We start from the raw sequence: 22,177 nt of genomic DNA on the forward strand, positions 1-22,177 counted from the left end.
ATGCCGATAATATAGTTAAGAAAGCCCACCAACGACTCTACTTTCTCAGAAGACTAAGGAAATTTGGCATGTCAGTTACGACTCTCACCAACCTTTACAGATGCACCATTGAAAGCATTCTTTCTGGTTGTATCACTGCTTGATATGCATCCTGCTCTGCCCAAGACCGCAGGAAAAAACAAAAGGTCATGAATGTAGCCCAGTCCATCACGCAAACAAGCCTCCCATCCATTGACTCTATCTATAATTCCCGCTGCCTTGGAAAGGCAACCAGCATAATTAAGGACCTCACGCACCCCGGACATACTCTCTTCCACCTTCTTCCGTCAGAAAAAAGGTACAAGGGCAGCACAGTGGTGCAGTGGGTTAGCCCTGTTCCCTCACAGCGCCGAGGTCCCAGGTTCGATCCCGGCTCTGGGTCACTGTCCATGTGGAGTTTGTACATTCTCCCAATGTTTGCATGGGTTTTGCCCCCACAACCCAAAAGATGTGCATGCTAGATGGATTGGCCACGCTAAATTGCCCCTTAATTGGAAAAAATGAATTGGGTACTCAAAATTTATTTTTTAAAAAAGAAAAAAGATACAAAAGTTTGAGGTCACGTACCAACCGATTCAGGAACAGCTTCTTCCCTACTGCCATCAGACTTTTTAATGGGCCTACCTCGTATTAAGTTGATCTTTTCCCTACATCCCAGTTATGACTGTAACATTACATTCTGTAGTCTCTCCTGTCTCTCCTTCCTTCCCTATGTACGGTATGCGTTGTCAGTATAGCATGCAAGAAACAACACTTTTCACTGTATACTAATACATGTGACAATAATAAATCAAATTAAAACAAAAAAGCAACTACGACTGAATAATTGAATTAATGGAATTATTATTATTAATAATAATAATGTTTATTATTATTGTCACAAGTAGGCTTATATTAACACTGCAATGAGGTTACTGTGGAAAGCCCCTAGCCGCCATACTCCGGTGCCTGTCCGGTACACAGAGGGAGAATTCAGAATGTCCAAGTCACCTAACAAGAACATCTTTTGGGACTTGTGGGAGGAAACCGGAGCATGTGGGGGTAACCCACGCAGACACAGGTAGAACAAGCAGAATCCGCACAGACAGTGACCCAAGCGGGAATCGAACCTTGGACCCTGGCAGTATGAAGCAACAATGTGCTACCGTGCTGATTAATGCACAATTTAGTGCAATTTGTATGCTCATTAATGAGGTGTGGATCATAACAGTTTTGACTCATTGCATGTGTAATGTGAAACAGGATTCAGTAGTTTTATAACACGCAAGATCTTCATATATATTCAAAATATACCACATAAAGGATATGAATGTACCAAAATCTTAATAGCTACTTTCCTTAAAGGATTGAAAGGACTTAAAATGTACAAGGCAGGTGTGGCACTAAATCGGAAGATTGCCTTCCCTCTGTTCAATACTATAAAGGTCTGTAAAGAAAAAAAATATTGATTATTACAGTGAATGTCAGTACAGAAGCATATTTTGCATCTTACACAATTCTTGCAAAACCCACTCAACAGTATCAGGAAAAAGTTGCATATAAATATTTTAAAATATTTGTAATTTTTTATCCCTAATTGCCCTTGAGAAGGAAGTTAAGAGTCAACCACATTGGTGTGGGTCTGGAGTCACATGTATGCCAGACCAGGTAAGGACGACAGATTTCCTTCCCTAAAGGACATTAGTGAACCAGATGGGTTTTTACGACAATTGACAATGGTTTCATGGTTATCATTACACTTTTAATTCCAGATTTTTATTGAATTCAAATTTCACCATCTGCAGTGGTGGGATTTGAACCTGGGGCCCTGAGCATTACTCTGGGTCTCTGGTTTACCAGTCCAGTGACAATACCACTATGCCACCACCTCACCCGTATTTCAGGATCACATATTTGTAAATCCTGCTTGGCAACTTATTTTGAATTGAATAAAACAGAAGTTACCATAGAAGGTACCTTCTACATATATAACATTTAAAATGTAAACGTTATGTTAAAAGCAAATTCTGACAGCATTCATCTACATACTCTCTATGCAAAACATTATTTTATCTCCCCGACAGCCAAACTGCTTACCTGCAGAAAATAACCTGCAACTACACCCAAGTATTCAAACCATTTTTTAATGCCATGAAGATGTGCTTAATGCCCAAACAATGATTTGTAATCCTTTGGCTGGAAACCTGAAATAACTTTTTTTTTTAAACTTTTGAAAAAGATGGAGACTAATGTGACTTGAGCATTGTCTAAAATGTCTAATCCCAATTTTCATTTCCGTACATTCCAATTCATTGGAGTGGAGTCAGCCTGTCTGCAAAACTGATCAAAGTCAATGGGCTGGAATCTCCGCATCACGACGCCAGCAACGCGGATCACAATCGCCGGAGAATCGGGCATCCAGTTGTAATTGAGGTTCATGCTGGGCGCTTCAAGTCTCGCATTTGCAGCAGGATGGAGTTTCACACACATGCGCCAGGGGTAGGCTGTTAATGGGTCTTAATGATCCATTTACATCCACTTAGCAGGTCCGGCACGAGATTTTCTGGGCCCTCACGATTCCCCAGTCCTCTGGGTCAGTAAGCACGTGGGGACTGATCACTACAGGTATCACCAAACATGTATCTGATGTGGTGGTCTCCGTGATGGGCCAAGGGGGTAACTCCTGAAGGGAGTTGCCCTCAAAGTCCACCCGAGGGCCGCCCACCCCCTGTCCACAATGCACTACCGGTCCACTCCTCCTCTTTAGTTAGGGTAGAACCTTGGGGGATGGAGCCCAAGGTCGAGGGAGCCTGTGTGGGGGTGAGGGGGGTCACCTCCATACCAGAGGGAAGGGAGGGATCACCAAGAAATTCCAGGGGTGGGGTGCCATTTTGCGATGCAATGAGGGGATGCTTTGCGATGCGGAGCCTGATATACCACTGGCAGTTGGAGGTAGAGGGTCACATGCCAAGCCAACCTGATGTATGATTTAAACATTTGTTGTCTCAGCAAAGCTGACGACAAACAGCTTTTGGAGAAGATCCAAGTGAGATCCCCCCATATCACCTTCTTTTTACTCCAACCACCTGGCAAGCTTCAAGCACTGTTTATGTCTGTGATTATCCAGGAATGCCCAGGTCGGAGAATCGGCGGGGGGGGGGGGGGGGGGGGGGGGGCAGAATCACGCCACACGAAAGCGCCCCCCGCCCGGCAATTCTCCGCACCTCGACGGGCCGATTCCACCCCCCGCCCCCCCCATCACCCCCCACCCCCCGAGTTCCGGTGTGGGTTACGTATGGTTCTACAAAGAACAAAGAAATGTACAGCACAGGAACAGGCCCTTCGGCCCTCCAAGCCCGTGCCGACCATGCTGCCCAACTAAACTACAATCTTCTACACTTCCTGGGTCCGTATCCTTCTATTCCCATCCTATTCATATATTTGTCAAGATGCCCCTTAAATGTCCCTATCGTCCCTGCTTCCACTACCTCCTCCGGTAGTGAGTTCCAGGCACCCACTACCCTCTGCGTAAAAAACTTGCCTCGTACATCTACTCTAAACCTTGCCCCTCTCACCTTAAACCTATGCCCCCTAGTAATTGACCCCTCTACCCTGGGGAAAAGCCTCTGACTACCCACTCTGTCTGTGCCCCTCATAATTTTATATACCGGCGGGACCTCGGAGTTCTGGCTGCGGGGTCCGTCCTGGTGGGAGGGCGGGGGATCCGTCTCCGGGGGTTGCCTCCACGGTGGCCAGGCCAGCGATCGGGGCCTACCGATCGGCCAGCCGGCTAATTCGGGCGGGGGGGGTCCTATGTACTCCGCGCCGGGCCCCTTTATGTATCATGGAGCATATCATGTATCATATGCTCCGCCATATTGCCCGGGGGCCGGCGCGGAGACGGCAACCCACGTGCATGCGCGTACCCGCGCCGGCTGTGGCGCGCATGCACGAACCCGTGCCGGCCGTGGCGCGCATGCGCAAACCCACTCAGGCCATGGCACGCTGGATTTCGAGCGCCGGAGCTGCGGACACCACTCCGGCGCCATATTAGCCCTCTAGGAAGGGGTGAATGCCTGGGCCTGGAGGCTCGTTGACGCCGGAGTCGCTCTCGCCGGTTTTGATGCCGGCGGCAACAATTGGCCGGAAACCCGGCCAATGCCGTTCCTTAGAAAACTCAAGAAAATGTGTCCGATTGGTTATTTTATAGTAATAGTGCAGACATCATAAAGTACTCACTAAATTGTCCAGTATATCCTTTACAAACGAAAAACCCTTTGTGGTCAAACAAGGAGGGGGCAAAGAAGGAGAAATTCGACCCCTCCTCACCTGGTCATAACAGTAATCTGGGGCTGCATTCATTTTTTTTAATAAATGTTTTTTATTGGGGTTTTGAATAAAGTATATTTACCGTTATGTACACAAAATAGAATACATATATATACATATATATACATAGAAGAGAAGGGAACACGGACAAAAAACAAAACAAACAACAAACAAAAAGTTAGAATAAAATAACTGGTAGAGTATTATGTGCGAGCTCAACAACAGCAGCTCTGTACAATTGGCAATATTGTTTTTAGCACACAGTAGGCATCTGTTTGTTGAGGGGGGGGGGGAACTGGGGGAGGTACATATACATTTGGGCGCCGGGGAAACAAATGCAGAACAATTACAGAGGGCAATACGCGAATGGTGGTGGTGTTGTGGTTTGCTTATCCCGGACGGTTTTCGCTGCCGTTGTCATCTCACGTTCACCTCCGCTTCAGCCGTTCGTCCCGTCTTTCACCCGTATTTTCCTTGCTCCCTGCTACTGTAGATGCCAAGTTTGTTATTGTTTCCCATGCCCTTCTTCCGGCTGTCAATCCCTTGCCTCCTCCCCCACCTCACTGGTTCCTCTCTATTGTTCCTTCTCCTCCCTCTTCCACCCACTCCCCTTCTCCTGTGGTTCGCCTTTCTTTTCTCTTAGGTTTAGCTGCTATCCCCCCCACCCCGGTCTATACCTCCCTCCCCCGCCTCGGCTACTTTCCCCTGATTCTTGGCTACCTGGCTATTCTCCTGCTTGTTCGTTGGCCACAAACAGGTCCCGGAACAATTGGGTGAATGGATCCCACGTTCTGTGGAAGCCGTCGTCTGACCCTCGGATGGCGAATTTGATTTTCTCCATTTGGAGAGATTCTGAGAGGTCGGACAGCCAGTCTGCAGCTTTGGGTGGTGCTGCTGACCGCCAGCCGAACAGGATTCTACGGCGGGCGATCAAGGAGGCAAAGGCAAGGGCGTCCGCCCTCCTCCCCAGGAATAGATCTGGCTGGTCTGAAACCCCGAAGACTGCCACTTTCAGGCATGGCTCCACCCTCATCCCCACCACTTTGGACATTGCCTCGAAGAAGACTGCCCAGTACCCCGCAAGTCTGGGGCAAGACCAGACCATATAGGCGTGGTTGGCCGGGCCTCTTTGGCACCGTTCACATCTATCCTCCTCCTCCAGGTAGAACCTACTCATACGGGTTCTTGTTAAGTGGGCTCTATGTACCACGTTTAGTTGCGTCAGGTTGAGCCTTGCGTACGTGGAGGTGGAGTTGACCCTATGCAGTGCTTCGCTCCAGAGTCCCCACCCTTTTTCAATCCACAGGTCCTCCTCCCATTTCCTTCTTGTTGCGTCCAGTACGGTGTCGGTCCTTTCTACCAGTCGGTCATACATGTCGCTACAGTTTCCTTTATCTAGGATGCTTGCGTCCAGTTACTCTTCCAGTAATGTCTGTTGTGGCGGTTGTGGATACGTCCTTGTCTCCTTTCGTAGGAAGTTTTTGAGTTGCAGGTACCTTAGCTCGTTCCCCCTGGCTAGCTGGAATTTCTCTGCTGGTTCGTCCTTTGTTGCAACCCTGCCGTCCGTGTATAGGTCCCTGACTGTCAGTGTCCCTCCGTCCTGTCCCCACTTTTTAAAGGTGGTGTCAGTCAGCACTGGTGTGAACCTATGGTTGTTGCAGATGGGAGCTTTGTCCGACATTTTGGTCAGGCCAAATTCCTGCCGTAGTTGGTTCCAGGACTGGAGGGTGGCTATCACCCAGTACTGGGCTGCTGGCTGGGGATGGGAGTGCCGCCGTGGCGAGGGCAGATCTTAGATAAATACTCCTCAACCGTCACAGTCTGTATGACCCACATTCCGTTGGGTCTTTATCCTTCTAATGTATCAGCGAGATTAAGGCCTGTGCTAGCGTAGGTGGCAGTGTGCCCCTCACTAGCGAGTCTGTCAACATCTCCCGCAGGTGTGAGGCCAGTGCTGTCGCAAATCTTTTGTAGAAGTCCGCCGGGAACCCGTCTGGTCCCGCCGCCTTCCCCGCCTGCATGGAGCTAGTGCTGTCCATGATCTCTCCCAGTGCTAGTGGTGCTTCCAGGCCCCGTTTTCTGTCCTCCCCCACGACTGGTTTGTCCAGTCCATCAAGGAACCGTTTCATCCCAAACTCCACCCATTGGGGGTTCTGAGGTGTACAGCCCTTGGTAGAAGGCCTTGAAGATTTTGTTACCATCTTTTCCGGTTGTTTCTAATGTGCCTCTGGTATCCCTGATGTATGCAATTTCTCTGGTGGCTGCCTGCTTTCTCAGCTGGTGTGCCAACGGGTGGCTGACTTTGTCTCCGTGTTCGTATAGGGTCCCACGTGCCTGGCGGAGTTGGTGCACCGCTTTCCTGGTGGAGAGCAGATCAAAGTTCCTTTGTAGCTCTTTCCTCTCCGCCAGGAGCTCTATGGTCGGGGCCACGGAGTATTTACGGTCTACTTCCAGTATGGAGTCGACCAGCTGCTGCCTAGCCGCACTTTCCGCCCTGTCTCTTCGAGCTTTGAAAGCGATAAATTCCCCTTTTACTACGGCCTTTAGCACTTCCCAGAAGGTGGAGAGTGAGACCTCCCCGTTTTGGTTGTTCTCCGTGTACCCTGCTATGGCCTGTGATATCTTTTCGCTGAAGGCCTTGTCTACTAGTAGAGCAACGTCCAACCGCCATGTGCGCCGTTGGGCCCTGCCCGTCTCCAGCCTCACGTCCATTAAGTGTGGAGCGTGGTCGGATATCACAATTGCGGAGTATTCCACTTTGTCTATCCCTGGAAGCATCGTTTTCCCCACCACAAAGAAGTCAATTCTGGTGTATACGTTGTGCACTGGGAGGAGAACCCCTTCTCCCCTGGGTGGGTGAACCTCCAGGGGTCCACCACTCCATCTGTTCAATAAAGTGACCGAGTTCCCTTGTCATGCTTGATGTTTTCCCCATTTTGGAGCTTTGTCAGACAGTCGTAGGGTCCTGTACACAGTTGAAGACCCCCCCCGATTAGTCGGTGCGTCACTGTGTCGGGGATTTCTGCCATGGTCTTTTTGATGAAGCTCGTGTCGTCCCAGTTGGGCACGTTAACTAGTACTACCGGTGCCCCATCCAGGGCCCCGCTGACCATGACGTACCGTCCCCCTGGGTCCGTAACCAGCTTCGTCGCCCTAAACATCATCTTCTTGCTGATCAGTATTGCAACCCCCGTGGCCCTCGTCCCATAGCAGGAATGGTAGGTCTGCCCCACCCAGCTCTTTCTTACCCGCAGTCGGTCCTGCTCTCTCAGGTGTGCCTCTTGGGGGAAGACTATGTCGGCTTTCATATTTCTTAGGTGGGTGAAGACTCTGGATCTTTTCACTGGCCGTTGAGTTCCCTTACATTCCAGGTGACTATCCTGGTGGGGGGGGGCTTCTGTCCCCTTGCTCCTGTGGGATTAACCATATTTACCTGGTGAACGCGTCCCTGCCCTCCGGGGTTTCCCTTTGTTAGGGGGCCGTCCAGGATGGCCGCTGTCACTGCTCTCTCTTTGCGGTCGGGCTCCTGAGCTCTGGGGTCTCCCTTTGTCCAGGGGCCCCTGACATGGCCGCCCACTGTGCATCCACCACGTGGGTAGTCCGCTGAACTCTGGAGTATCCCTTCGCCCAGAGACTGTACTGGCTGGTTGCTTGCAGGGATTCCTTGTTCCGAGCCTTTGGTTGTGGCACTTTGTAGCTCTATTGTTATTCTCTTTCTAGCCTTGTTTGTCCCTCCTTCCCTGTCCCCACCCCCGGTCCCTCCCTTTCCACCCCTTTTTCTCCCCTTTCCCGTATACCTCTCTTTTGTCCCTCTTTCCCCTGCTCCTATCCCCGTTTGCTCTCCCGTCTCTGTTGAGTGGTTCCTCCCACCCCACCCCCCCTCCCTTCTCTGTTGAGTGGTTCCCCCCCACCCCACCTCCCGTCTCTGTTGAGTGGTTCTCCCACCCCACCCCACCTGCCTGGCACCGCTCCCCCTGTTGGGCACGCGCTGCGGCCCTGCTTTGTTGCATGACTCCGCCGCTCGCTTTCCTGCTAGTGTGGTGGCCCCCTCTCGGGGATTATTGTCTCGCTTCTCGCTCGCCTGACCTCTGAGGTTTTTTGCCCGCTCTTGCCCCGTCCTACCCTGCACTCTTCTCGCTTGCTCTCCCTTCTCCGCTACTCTCATTCCCTCATGCTGGGGCCTGGTCTCCCACCTGAAGCGGTCCCTCGGGTAGTGGTTTGCTTTTTGTTCAGGGTGCGCTTGCCATGGCGGGGCGGGGGGGGGGGGGGGGGCTACCGTTGCCCCCCACCCCCACCCCACCCCATTGGCAAGCTGTTGCCCCTTGCCAGGGGCCCATTATTTCCACCCTTGCTGTCGGCTTTCCAGCCAGTGTTCCTCGTCAAACTTGTTTGCTTCGGCGGGGGCTGTGAAGAAGTACTCTCTTTCTTAGTATGTTGTAGCCAACTAAATTGGCCAGCTCCCGATTTAAAATGGCTAACGGCAAAGGCTGATGGGAAAGTCAGCCAACATAGACAGAAACCAGCAGCTGCAGGTTTGCTGTGTATTTAACTCTGCAAAGGCCAAACAACATAGATACCAGCGACCATCACCATAACAATGTAGCAGCCATCTGCATACTGATGGGCAATCCCCGGGAACAATAAGTAACATTTTGGACACACAAAGGAGGTGTACGAGCACCTCAAGACCGCCCATCGATCAGGGAACTGCTCCAGTATTGGAGAAATCGAACCAAGCGATTGGGACAAAGTCCAATCACTTGGGACCAGGTACAGGGTCCGCCCCGAAAGGCAGGAAGCCCCTGGGGATTATAAGAGTTAAGCCCCAAGTTCAAATCGCTCTCTTCACCTCTGCGTCCTGCCCAGGTCACCCAGCAACACGAACCAACATTGACCGTGACCGGTGCAGTGACCCCCGAACAAGATAAGTCTTAATTCAACGCTTGCTACGAGATAGGCGCTCCTAGCTACCAATCTGTACCAACTTCGAATCACGCAGACTCAGAACCCGAACGAAAGGCCATTTGTTCCCCTGACCTGGTGGGCCAGTCCGAAGTTAAGTATAGGCCTGTTAGTTGTAGAAGTAGCTTAGACGTAGAATTTGTGCATGAGTAGCGATTACTGTGTATAATAAATATGCTTTGATTTGAATCTTACTAATCGGTGTATTGGGTTATTGTTCATGACTCGGACTTGATCCTCGTGGCGGTATCATAAAGATACCTGGCGACTCTAGAGCAAAGGTAATAAAACAGAGCAATTGAACCAAAGAGAAAGTTAGCAACATTATTTGGCGACTCCTGACAGGACCCGATCTAGAAGTGGCATAACCACTCCGGGAGAACCCAAGAATTTGAATTAGAGATCCAATTGGGAACAGAAAACCACAAGCGTTCAAGCAGTTCTGATCAATACTCATAATTCGGAAGTGTGTGTATGCATGCGTAACTAACAGGGCGATAAGGTAAACTGATAGATTTTTTGTTGCGAAAAAACTGTTGGGAGTTTGTATATCGGAAAGTAGCGAAAGCCGAACCCGTATTTACAGCACCGCCTTAATACCCCTGTCCCAAATTTGAAGAGCAGCATTCGGATAGGAAAGATGGCAATGCAGGCATTGCAATGCCTCATGAACCCAGAGGAATTTGCGGTCGCAGCGACCAGCAGCAGTAGAGTGGGACAATGTCCCATTTGGGAGGAAGAGATCAGGAAATATCTCAAAGGGAAAGGATGGCCCCTTTGGAATGAATTCTGTGACAACGAGGAATCAGGCCCCGGGAGTATAGGACATACTTGGTGGGAGAACCTGAGCGAGATCCACAAAAAGAGCTGAGGGAAACCTTGCAAGCCGGTGGCAATTGTGTCCTGCTTGGCACAATTGCGAGGCAGAGAGGAGGTCGTTAGGACGCTCCGGAAAGAGGTAGAGGGCATACATCGAATGAGTAAGGTTGATGTTGGTGAGGTGGAAAGAGAGAACTTAGAATTGAGAAGGAAGTTGGCAGCAAAAGATGGAGAGGTGCAGGATGCCAAAAGGGCACACCAGTCTTGTCTGCCGCACTTAAGCAGCTTCCAGTCTCAATATGAAAAGGCCTATCAGGACACGCAACGTGCAGTCCCGGTACGTGAAGAAACAGAAAAGCAGGTAGAAGCATTGCAGAGACAGTGCAGCGACCTGAAGGCAGCGTTAAGAGCACTCCATGCTGCCATCACAGAGCGAAGACAAAGCAAGCTCGATCACGCAAAGTGGCGGAAGCAGATTGCAGAGCTGCAATCGCTGATTTCAGTTCAGAAAGGATTCCAGGAAACCTTTGGAGCAAAATTAGATCAGGAAGACGGCCCTGATTGGGAAGAATTAAACGAGACAGCGCAGAGATATGTTCAGGGAACATGTGCGCAGGGAAAGCCACAAAAGAGGAAAGCGCCCCAACCCCCCACACAGCAGATAGTTCAGGCTCCAATGAACCCAGTCACTACCCACCGCACAGCCACATCGGACGATGCGGAATTTCTGTACACCGCCCCCTTAACAGTGACCCAATTACGGGACGCGTGCGATAAGATCACACCGTTCCTCCCCACGTCAGACCCCCACCATTTCTTTGCCACAGTAAAGCATCAGGCGACCATGTACGGCCTGGATGAGCGAGAGCATGTAAAGCTCACAGTTTTAAGTTTAGATCCTTCAGTAGCAGCAGCCCTTCCCGACCCACAGAATGTAGGAGGAGGCACCCTTGCAGAAATGCATACCGCGATCCTGGATGCGATCGGGTATAACCGGGGTGACCCCGTAGATGGCCTCAACAAATGCAGGCAAAAGAAAACCGAGCACCCCACAGCGTTTGCTGGATGCCTGTGGATCCACTTTGCAGCAGTCTTTGGAGACCTAGACTGCGCCCATTTGTCCCCAGACAACATGGCCAAATGGACCCGCACCCTTATCTCCCATGCCACAGAAACAGGACAGAAAGCTTGCACGAGTTATGATCCCTCAGAGGAGGCCCATAACGAGAAGTGGGTAGTGAAAAGATTGTCCCGCGCTTGGGAGCAATCTATACAAAGCAAACCCGCAGTCAAGAATTCCGAGGAAAAGCAGGCCGCCGCAGATATACAGGCAGTTACCACACACCAGAACCCCGCATGGGTGAATGAAGGAAAGAACAGCCCCCCCACCCAAGTCACAGGAGTGTTACAACTGTGGATAGTTGGGACACTTCGCAAGAGAGTACAATGCCCCTAGAAAGCCACAGAGAGCCCAGCAGACGGGCACTCTTAAGTAAGAAGAAGACAGAGCCCATTCATAGTGTTAGCACCCGTTCAGATCAGACGGACCTGACCGGAACGGACTGACGGTGTTCGGGCTCCCCCAGTTGGGTCTGCGACACCCTTTGGGATAGGTCCGGACGACCGGTAGTTGCAGCAAAAATTCGGGGACAGCCCATCGAGTTTCTCTGGGACACAGGAGGGTCCCGCACCACAATAAATTCCTCCACCCTGTTTCAAAAAGACACGTGGCTCACTACAGCCACTATCACCCTCAGCGGCTTTACAGGCCACTCACAGCAGGGACACATCACAGCCCCTGTACCCATTCAAATCGGTACCATCACCATCAAGCACCCTGTAGTTTTAGTTGACCTGCCCCACACAGCAGAACACATTCTGGGAATCGATTTCACAAATTCCCACAATCTTTCATTTGATCCAGTCAACCAGTGCGCCTGGAAAATGGCAAAATCTGCAAGAGCCCCCGCAACGCTCAACATAGGAGAATACGCGAACAAAATTAGCGCAGTAGGCGAATTTTGGTTCAACCTGACCACGCTTAGTTAGGGCAGTTCTGCAAAAGAACAGGGCAGCATTCGCGACCCATAAGCATGACTGTGGGCAGATGACTGTTTCTGTACAAATAACAGGACCTGGCCCTAGACCCCCAAAACACTACGGATTTCCCCAAGAGGCAGAGAGAGAAATCTCAAAGGCAATAGAAAGCTTATTAGAGCAGGGCGTACTTAGATCAGTAGCCTCCACTAATAATGCCCCGATTTGGCCAGTGAGAAAGCCCAATGGATCATGGCGACTGACCATCGATTACCGGGAACTCAACAAAATCAGCCCCGCAGCAGCCCCCACAGTAGCAACAAGTCCCGAGACCATGCTCAAGCAGGGACTCAATTCCCGATTCTTTAGTTTTGGATGGCAGTAATGGATTCTGGTCCATTCCACTGGCAAAGGAATGCCAGTACAAATTTGCCTTCACCTTTAAAAATCAGCAGTACACGTGGACATGCCTGCCACAAGGATTCCACAACTCCCCCTCCATTTTCCACCGACAGCTGGCAAATGGTTGAGCCAAATTCTCTTGCCCCGAATGTCTGATTCAGTACGTAGACGACCTACTACTGCAGACAGACACCAAGCAAGAGCACATTGAGCTTCTGTCCGAACTCCTGGAACATGTACACGGCGTACTTAGATCAGTAGCCTCCACTAATAATGCCCCGATTTGGCCAGTGAGAAAGCCCAATGGATCATGGCGACTGACCATCGATTACCGGGAACTCAACAAAATCAGCCCCGCAGCAGCCCCCACAGTAGCAACAAGTCCCGAGACCATGCTCAAGCAGGGACTCAATTCCCGATTCTTTAGTTTTGGATGGCAGTTTTTGGTTGTAAAGTCAACCCCAAAAAGGCCCAGATTTCGGAAGATCAGGTGATATATTTGGGAACAATTATCACACATGGTAAACGCGAGATCGAGCATAGAAGGATTGACTCGATTGCTAAATTGCCCCTTCCCCAGAACGTTTCAGCCCTCCGGTCGTTCTTAGGACTGGTTGGCTACTGCCGAAACCACATTGACGGTTTCGCCAGCAAGGCAGTACCCCTCTCAGACCTCCTAAAGAAAGGAGCCCCCTGGGAATGGATTCCGCAGCATACGGATGCTGTGGACTCTTTAAAACAGGCACTCATAGCAGCCCCCGCACTACAAGTTCCAGACCTGCTTTCCCCTTACGCTATAGTGGTAGCAACCACAGACCGCACCCTTTCGGCTGTGCTCCTCCAGGGACGGCGCGAACAGTTAAGGCCCGTAGCTTACGCCTCCAGAATTTTAGATGCTGTGGAGCAGGGATTTTCAGCCTGTGAGAGGCACCTGCTTGCAGTATTTTGGGCAGTTCAGTATTTTTCGTTCATTACCGGACTGAACCCCATCACAATTCTCACCACACACACCCCCACCCAACTTTTACTGGACGGACGACTCAAGGACAGTACAGTAAGCCAGATTAGAGCAGCTAGATGGACCCTTCTCTTGCAGGGACGGGACATCACTGTTAAACGGACAAAGACGCACACCTTTTTAGCCGACAACTTACAGTACCCCGGAACCCCCCATGAATGTGAAATTATCTCTCCACACAACACAGACCCCTTTATCACGAAAACACCCCCCAGAAAGATTGATAGTTCAACTCAGAGCCCCCAGCACACAGACACGTGCGAGCCCGAGCCCATAAAGATCTATGTGGATGGATCTTCCACAGTCTTGGATGGGAAGCGCATAACAGGTTGCGGTATATATGTTGAGAACGCGCAGGGACGTGCCCTAGAGGAAATATCATTAAAACTGCCAGGCCACTTAGGCGCTCAGGCAGCAGAACTTGCGGCCATCGCATATATAGTGGAACACCCAGATTCCTTCCCCAGCCCAGCAAACATAAACTCGGACAGCCTCTATGTCTGCAACAGCCTCACGGAATTCCTGCCCCTGTGGAAAGCAAGAGGATTTGTTTCCGCAGACGGAAAAACCGTACCCTCAGCCCCATTGCTCCGTCACATTTTAGAGAGAGCACAGAACAGGACTTTTGGGATATTCAAAGTTCGAAGTCACCATCGTTCCTCCCCCCCCTGGAAATGTAAAAGCAGAAGCACTGGCTAAAGCAGGTTCCAGGCATGGATATTTTTGGACACCCCCCGAAAGCGCACCAGTGAATGCAGTTCAGGTCTCACAGACTAGGATCGAGGATCTAGTGGAGGCCCAGAAGCAGGACAGCAATCTCAGGGAGCTTTTAAAAGGAAACGATCCAGCACCCTATGAGAGATTTTAAAATGCACTGACCACACATGACGGTGTGGTGTTAAAAGACACCCTTTATGTTGTTCCTGAACAGGACAGGAATCAACTGATTTGTTTATTCCATGACGGTCATGGACATCAGGGAAGCGATCCCACGACTGCCCACCTCAAGCAGGTTTGTTGGTCCGAATTTAAAGGGCAATGTTAATCACTACATCGAGAATTGTCTTATCTGTGCCCAGAATAATCCGGACAGATATGCCAAAAAGGCTGACCCGTTAATGGCCCCTGGACTAACCTCCAGATTGATTTTATTATCCCCTTGCAGGAATGGTTATAAATATGTACTCGTGGTGATAGACACGTTTACGAAATGGGTGGAAGCATTCCCAGCCAGAACAAACACTGCAAAAACCATAGCCAAGATTTTGACCCACCACATCTTTACAAGATGGGGACTCCCCCGCAGCATTGAATCCGACCAAGGTTCCCATTTTACGGGACGTGTCATGCAGAACGTCCTCACGATATTTGGGATCACCCAAAAATTCCACATAGCAACCACCCACAGTCGAGTGGTATCGTGGAGCGCATGAATCGGACCCTAATATCCACCCTCAGAAAAATGGTCCAGCAAAACAACACCACTTGGACTCAGTCCTCTCTTTTGCACTGATGTTTTTTCGTAATACAATTTCAACTTCCACAGGTTACACCCCACACACCCTCATGACCGGACGCCCCATGAAACGCACAGAATTTTTATTAGGTTTAGACTTGACCAGCCCCGAAGAGACGGCCCTCACACGCGAGAAAGCAGTAGAGCAATTAGTGGAAAATGTTAAAACGGCTCAGCTAGCAGCCGCAGTGAAATTGGGCACAAGAAAGAAACAGAACAAGGCCTGCTTCGACAAGACAGTGCATGCGACTGAGTACAGTGTAGGACAGCATGTCATGCTCTCTGTATACAACCCCAGCACATTCCTGTCACCAAAGTACTCGGGTCCGTACTCCATTGCGGACAAAGTAAGCCTTTCCGTAAGCGAGATAAAGTATCCCAACGGAAAGACTGCGTGGTTCCATATCAACCAGCTGAAGACATATGGAACACAGTCTAACCACTCACACCACATCATGCTCGACGCAGCACACCACACCCCGCCCACAGCCAACATAACCCTACCATCCCCCAACACATCCAGCCCAGCCACGGACTCGACCTCGACTCCACCCCCGAAATTTACACTCCACCCCGGAATGGCCACCGAGTGCAGCAGCAGAGACAGCGACTGTGGCTCGGACGATAGCCACAGCACGCTTCCCTACTATCCCCATGCAACAGGACCCACACCCAGCGAATCCGACTACGATTCGAGTGATCCCTTCATGATCACTTTCCTAAACAAACCCCACCACCGACCACCGACCTACCATGACGACCCCGATTCCGTCCCCACACAACTAGACACCACCTATTGGCACAGAGACAACTCATACAGACTCGTCCGAAGCGACGAGAGCGACCCCAAATCACAACATGCAGCCCTTTCAACCTTAATACATTCAATAGTTTGGCATGCGGGAGAAGATGAAGACCTTGAGTCTGACTCCCAAAACGAAAACCCCTTTGCGACCCTGTTCGCAACCGATAACTGAGGTGTCCAGATGATGTTTTAAAAGGAACCGCTTGGGAGAAAACGGTGTCCTTTCTGATGGAACCTGCAGCATGTTTGATGTTGTTTGTAGTGTTTTGTTAAATGTTGTATGTCAGACTGGAAATTTATTTTTTCCACGGCCCCACGCCTTTTCAGCAAAAACCTCTGAGGACTTGCCCACACAGACTTGCTACTGTCCCAGACGCCAGTTCAGCGGAACTCGTCTGTCGACAGATACCACACGCCCGTTCGTAACTGCCCTTCTGGTTCGAGGGAAGAACATAAGAATTAGTAACAGGAGTAGGCCATCTGGCCCCTCGAGCCTGCTCCGCCATTTAATGAGATCATGGCTGATCTTTGTGGACTCAGCTCCACTCTCCGGCCCGTACACCATATCCCCGAATCCCTTTGTTCTTTAGAAAGGCATCTATCTTTTTCTTAAAAACGTTTAAAGAAGGAGCCTCAACTGTTTCACTGGGCAAGGAATTCCAGAGATTCACAACCCTTTGGGTGAAGAAGTTCCTCCTACACTCCGTCCTAAATCTACCTCCCCTTATTTTGAGGCTATGCCCCCTAGTTCTGCTTTCCCCGACCAGTGGAAACAACCTGCCCGCATCTATCCTATCTATTCCCTTCATAATTTTATATGTCTCAATAAGATCCCCCCGCATTCTTCTAAACTCCAATGAGTACAGTCCCAGTCTACTCAACCTCTTGTTATAATCTAACCCCCTCAACTCTGGGATCAACCTAGTGAATCTCCTCTGCACTCCCTCCAGTGCCAATATGTCCTTTCTCAGGTAAGGAAACCAAAACTGAACGCAATACTCCAGATGCGGCCTCACCAACACCCTATACAATTGCAGCATAACCTTACTAGTCTTGAACTCCATCCCTCTAGCAATGAAAGACAAAACTCGATTAGCCTTCTTAATCACCTGTTGCACCTGCACACCAACCTTTTGCGACTCGTGCACCAGCACACCCAGGTCCCTCTGCACAGCAGCATGTTTTAACATCTTACCGTTTAAATAATAATCCATTCTGCTGTTATTCCTCCCAAAATGGATAGCCTCACACTTGGCAACATTGAATTCCATCTGCCAGACCCTAGCCCATTCACCTAACCTATCCAAATCCTTCTGCAGACTTCCGGTATCCTCTGCCCTTTTTGCTTTACCCCTCATCTTAGTGTCGTCTGCAAACTTTGACACATTGCACTTGGTCCCCAACTCCAAATCGTCTATGTAAATTGTGAACAACTGCGGGCCCAACACTGATCCTTGAGGGACCCCACTAGTTACAGGTTGCCAACCAGAGAAACACCCATTTATCCCCACTCTCTGCTTTCTGTTAGTTAACCAATCCTCTACCCATGCTACCACTTTACCCTCAATGCCATGCATCTTTAGTTTATGCAGCAACCTTTTGTGTGGCACCTTGTCAAAAGCTTTCTGGAAATCCAGATATACCACATCCATTGGCTCCCCATTATCTACTGCACTGGTAACGGCCTCAAAAAATTCTACTAAATTAGTCATATACGACCTACCTTTTGTGAACCCATGCTGCGTCTGCCCAATGGGACAATTTCCCTCCAGGTGCCCCGCTATTTCCTCCTTAATGATAGATTCCAGCATTTTCCCTACAACCGAAGTTAAGCTTACCGGCCTATAATTACCCGCTTTCTGCCGACCTTTTTTAAACAGTGGTGTCACGTTTGCTACTTTACAATCCTCTGGGACCACCCCAGAGTCTAGTGAATTTTGATAAGTTATCACTAGTGCGTTTACAATTTCCCTAGCCATCTCTTTTAACACTCTGGGATGCATCCCATCAGGGCCAGGAGACTTGTCTACCTTTAGCCCCATTAGCTTGCCCAATACTGCCTCCTTAGTGATTACAATCATCTCAAGGTCCTCAGCTATCATATCCTTATTTCCATCAGTCACTGGCATGTTATTTGTGTCCTCCACTGTGAAGACTGACCCAAAAAACCTGTTCAGCTCCTCAGCCATTTCCCCGTCTCCTATTATTAAATCTACCTTCTCATCTTCCAAAGGACCAATATTTACCTTAGCCACTCTTTTTTGTCTTATATATTTGTAGAAGCTTTTACTATCTGCTTTTATGTTCTGAGCCAGTTTACTTTCATAGTCTACCTTACTCTTCTTTATGTCTTTTTTAGTGGCTTTCTGTTGTCCCTTAAAGACTTCCCAGTCCTCTAGTCTCCCACTAATTTTTGCCACTTTGTATGTTTTTTCCTTCAATTTGATACTCTCTCTCACCTCCTTAGATATCCACGGTCGATTTTTCCCCTTTCTACCGTCTTTCTTTTTTGTCGGTATGAACCTTTTCTGAACACTGTGAAAGATCGCTCGGAAGGTTCTCCGCTGTTCCTCAACTGCTTCACCATGAAGTCTTTGCTCCCAGTCTACCTTAGCTAGTTCTTCTCTCATCCCATTGTAATCGCCTTTGTTTAAGCACAAAACACTAGTGTTTGATTTTACCTTGTTATTCTCCAACTGTGTTTTAAATTCCACCATATTGTGGTCGCTCCTTCCCAGAGGATCCCGAACTATGAGATCATTAATCAATCCTGCTTCATTACACAGGACCAGATCTAGGACCGCTTGTTCCCTTGTAGGTTCCATTACATACTGTTCCAGGAAGTTATCCCGGGCACATTCTATAAACTCCTCCTCAAGGCTGCCTTTACCAACCTGGTTAAACCAATCGATATGCAGATTAAAATCTCCCATGAAATCCGCTGTACTATTTCTACATGCATCCGTTATTTCTTTGCTTATTGCCTGCCCTACCATCCTGTTGCTATTTGGTGGCCTATAGACTACTCCTATCAGTGACCTTTTCGCCTTACTATTCCTGATTTCCACCCAAATTGATTCAACCTTGTCCTCCATAGCACCAATATCATCCCTTACTATTGCCCGGATGCCATCCTTAAACAACAAAGCTACACCACCGCCCTTACCGTCCATTCTATCCTTTCGTATGGTCTGATACCCTTGGATATTTAACTCCCAGTCGTGACCATCTTTTAACCATGTTTCAGTAATGGCCACTAAATCATAGTCATTCACGATGATTTGCGCCATCAACTCATTTCCCTTATTTCGTATACTACGAGCATTCAGGTAAAGTACACTTATGCTGTTTTTTATGTCTTTGTTATGAATCATAACACCTTGATCAGTAACTTTTCGCAATTTATTTTTCCTCTTACCCTTTCTCCTAATTTTCCTTGTCTTTGAACCCATATCTCTACATAATAACCTGTCACGTAACCTGCTGCCTTGATCTCCATTAACCATTATACTGTCCATAGCTTTACACTTCCCTTCCCCCCAACTTGCTAGTTTAAAGTCCTTGTGACCAACCTATTTATCCTATTCACTAGAACACTGGTCCCAGAATGGTTCAGGTGAAGACCGTCCCAACGGTACAGGTCCCTCCTGCCCCAGTACTGATGCCAATGCCCCATGAAATGGAATCCCTCTTTCCCGCACCACTCCTTTAGCCACGTGTTAACTTCTCTAATTTTCTCAACCCTATGCCAATTGGCACGTGGCTCAGGTAGTAATCCAGAGATTATAACCCTGGAGGACCTGCTCTTTAATTTAGTCCCTAGTGTTTGATAATCCCCAAACAGGTCCTCTTTCCTAGTCTTACCTATGTTGTTAGTCCCAACGTGGACCACAACAACTGGATCCTCCCCCTCCCTCTCCAAAATACTTTCAAGCCGATCAGAGATGTCCCTCACACTTGCACCGGGCAGGCAACATACCATGCGGGACTCGCGATCTGGCTTACAAAGGATGCCATCAATCCCCCTAATTATAGAATCCCCTACAACTACCACTTGTCTTTTTGCTCCCCCCTCTTGAATGGCTTCCTGTACCACGGTGCAGTGGTCAGTCAACGCATCCTCCCTACAGCCCTCTTCCTCATCCACACAGGGAGCAAGTACCTCATACCTGTTGGACAAGGTCAAGGGCTGAGGCTCCTCAACTCCTAAACTCAGGATCCCCCTACCTGCCTCCCTTGCAGTCACACCACTCTGTCCCTGACCACTGTCCGAATTAACAGAACTTATTCTACCGGGTGTGACTGCCTCCTGAAACAAAGCGTCCAGGTAATGTTCCCCCTCCCTGATGTGCCGCAGTGTGTGCAGCTCGGTCTCCAGCTCATCAATTCTGAGCCGAAGTTCCTCGAGCAGCCAACACTTGCTGCAGATGTGGTCACTGACGGTCTCAATGGGATCCACCAGTTCCATCATCATACAGCAACAGCACATCACCTGTCCAGCCATATTCAACTAGTTAATTAATTTAATTATTTTTATTTTTTTAAATTTTCTTTATAGAACCTCAAGGATAAACCCGAACACCAACAAAAACACAGCCACTCACCCGAACTCAGTCACTCACCTAACCTCAGATGCACTCTGTTCCAATCAGCATCCGTGTCTAAAGGAACTCCTGCCACACCTTTTGTGCACTCACCTCTCCCAGCATTGTCCCGGCTCTCTCCTCCCGCGCTTTTTAAATCTCCCGGCTGTCTCCTCCGGCGCTGTTTTCGCTGTCCCGGCTCTCTCTGCTCCTGCGCTATTTTCGCTGTCCTGGCTCTCTTCTCCCGCACTTTTAAATCTCCCGGCTCTCTCCTCCGACGCTGTTTTCGCTGTCCCGGCTCTCTCTGCTCCCGCGCTGTTTTCGCTGTCCCGGCTCTCTCCTCCCGTGCTTTTTAAATCTCCCGGCTCTCTCCTCCAGCGCTGTATTCACTGTCCCGGCTCTCTCTGCTCCCGCGCTGTTTTCGCTGTCCCGGCTCTCTCCTCACGCGCTTTTTAAATCTCCCGGCTCTCTCCTCCGGCGCTGTTTTCGCTGTCCCAGCTCTCTCTGCTCCCGTGCTGTTTTCGCTGTCCCGGCTCTCTCCTCCCTTGCTTTTAAAATCTCCCGGCTCTCTCCTCCGGCGCTGTTTTCGCTGTCCCGGCTCCCTCTGCTCCCGCGCTGTTTTCGCCGTGGCACCACTACGGCAGCCCCCCAACGATGACTACATTTCTTGCCCGTTCTTGTCGGTTGCTCAGGTAGTGGAGGAACGGCTTGGGATCCGCCCTGCCTGGGAACACCCCCTCTGGTCAACTACGCTCGGGTAGGGGAGTCACGGCATTGGTCGCCGTCCTACCCAGGGACTCCATCCAACTCTTACCCGTCGCGGCCCATACGCACCTCATTTTCGAAATTTTAGTTCAAAAAGTTTTGTTTTGTTTCAGGTAACCCTTAGGTTGCCAACCACATGCTATTTACATCCTGAAACATTTGGATGGTAAATCGCAGAGTCTGCGAGACGCACGCACTGGTTCATTATTTGTAAGTGTGTCTTGTCCTAAAATTCGGTTTTTGGAAAGAAAAATGAGGGAGTCACACATAGTGACCAATTATTAAGGGAGTAATTGGCACTAAAGGACAGACAATCGTACGAGATGTTAAACCAAGATAGTTACAAACACTTTGCTTGATTCCACAGAACTCCAGAAGCTCCAGGACTGGAGAAGAGAAGAGAAGAGAAGAGAAGTGAAAGACGAACAGCCATGAGGACTTTCTTCGCATGGTTCATCATCACAATGGACATTTGGTTGCGCGCGAGCACGAACCCCATGACCTGAAGCCCCCCAGCCGTTAATGTTTCACTTCCCCACAGTACCTAGAGCCCAGTCACCAGCGACACTGCACCATCTTGGTGTGCCAGGTTTATAACCTGATACTCCCTGTCCTACGTAATAGAATCCTTGCTGGTATTGGCGATACTCTGCTGCATCGTGCAGACTATGTGTCTAACAAAATGGAGAAGGAGAGCCTACCGCGCTCGCACCCCGGTATATAGTATCAGATCCCCTATTTTCGGATACGACCAGACCATCCACCCCCGCAATCTGTAATAAAGAGCATTCATTTGCAGTTTGATTGTAAATAAAGAAATGTAAAGAAATGTTCATGGACAATTGTACGATCCTGAGCTTGACTGCCAAGCCAGAAAAAAGTGTATAAACTGCTATGATTTTGTTTGTATGGTTGAAGAAGTT

At 49.4% G+C, this 22,177-nt stretch overlaps 1 protein-coding gene across 8 annotated transcripts in view; it reads right to left on the reverse strand.

Moving 5' to 3' along the window:
* scn1laa (sodium channel, voltage-gated, type I-like, alpha) overlaps positions 1-22,177 on the reverse strand; it is a 480,246-nt gene that overhangs the window by 320,770 nt on the left and 137,299 nt on the right. For all 8 annotated transcript variants that reach the window (XM_072473978.1, XM_072473996.1, XM_072473987.1 and 5 more), the window contains exon 3: positions 1,345-1,465. In XM_072473978.1, the coding sequence (XP_072330079.1) occupies positions 1,345-1,465 (121 nt within the window). The remainder of the gene's footprint in view (positions 1-1,344; positions 1,466-22,177) is intronic.

This window comes from Scyliorhinus torazame, chromosome 2 (genome assembly GCF_047496885.1).
Source record: "Scyliorhinus torazame isolate Kashiwa2021f chromosome 2, sScyTor2.1, whole genome shotgun sequence".
NCBI lineage: Eukaryota > Metazoa > Chordata > Chondrichthyes > Carcharhiniformes > Scyliorhinidae > Scyliorhinus > Scyliorhinus torazame.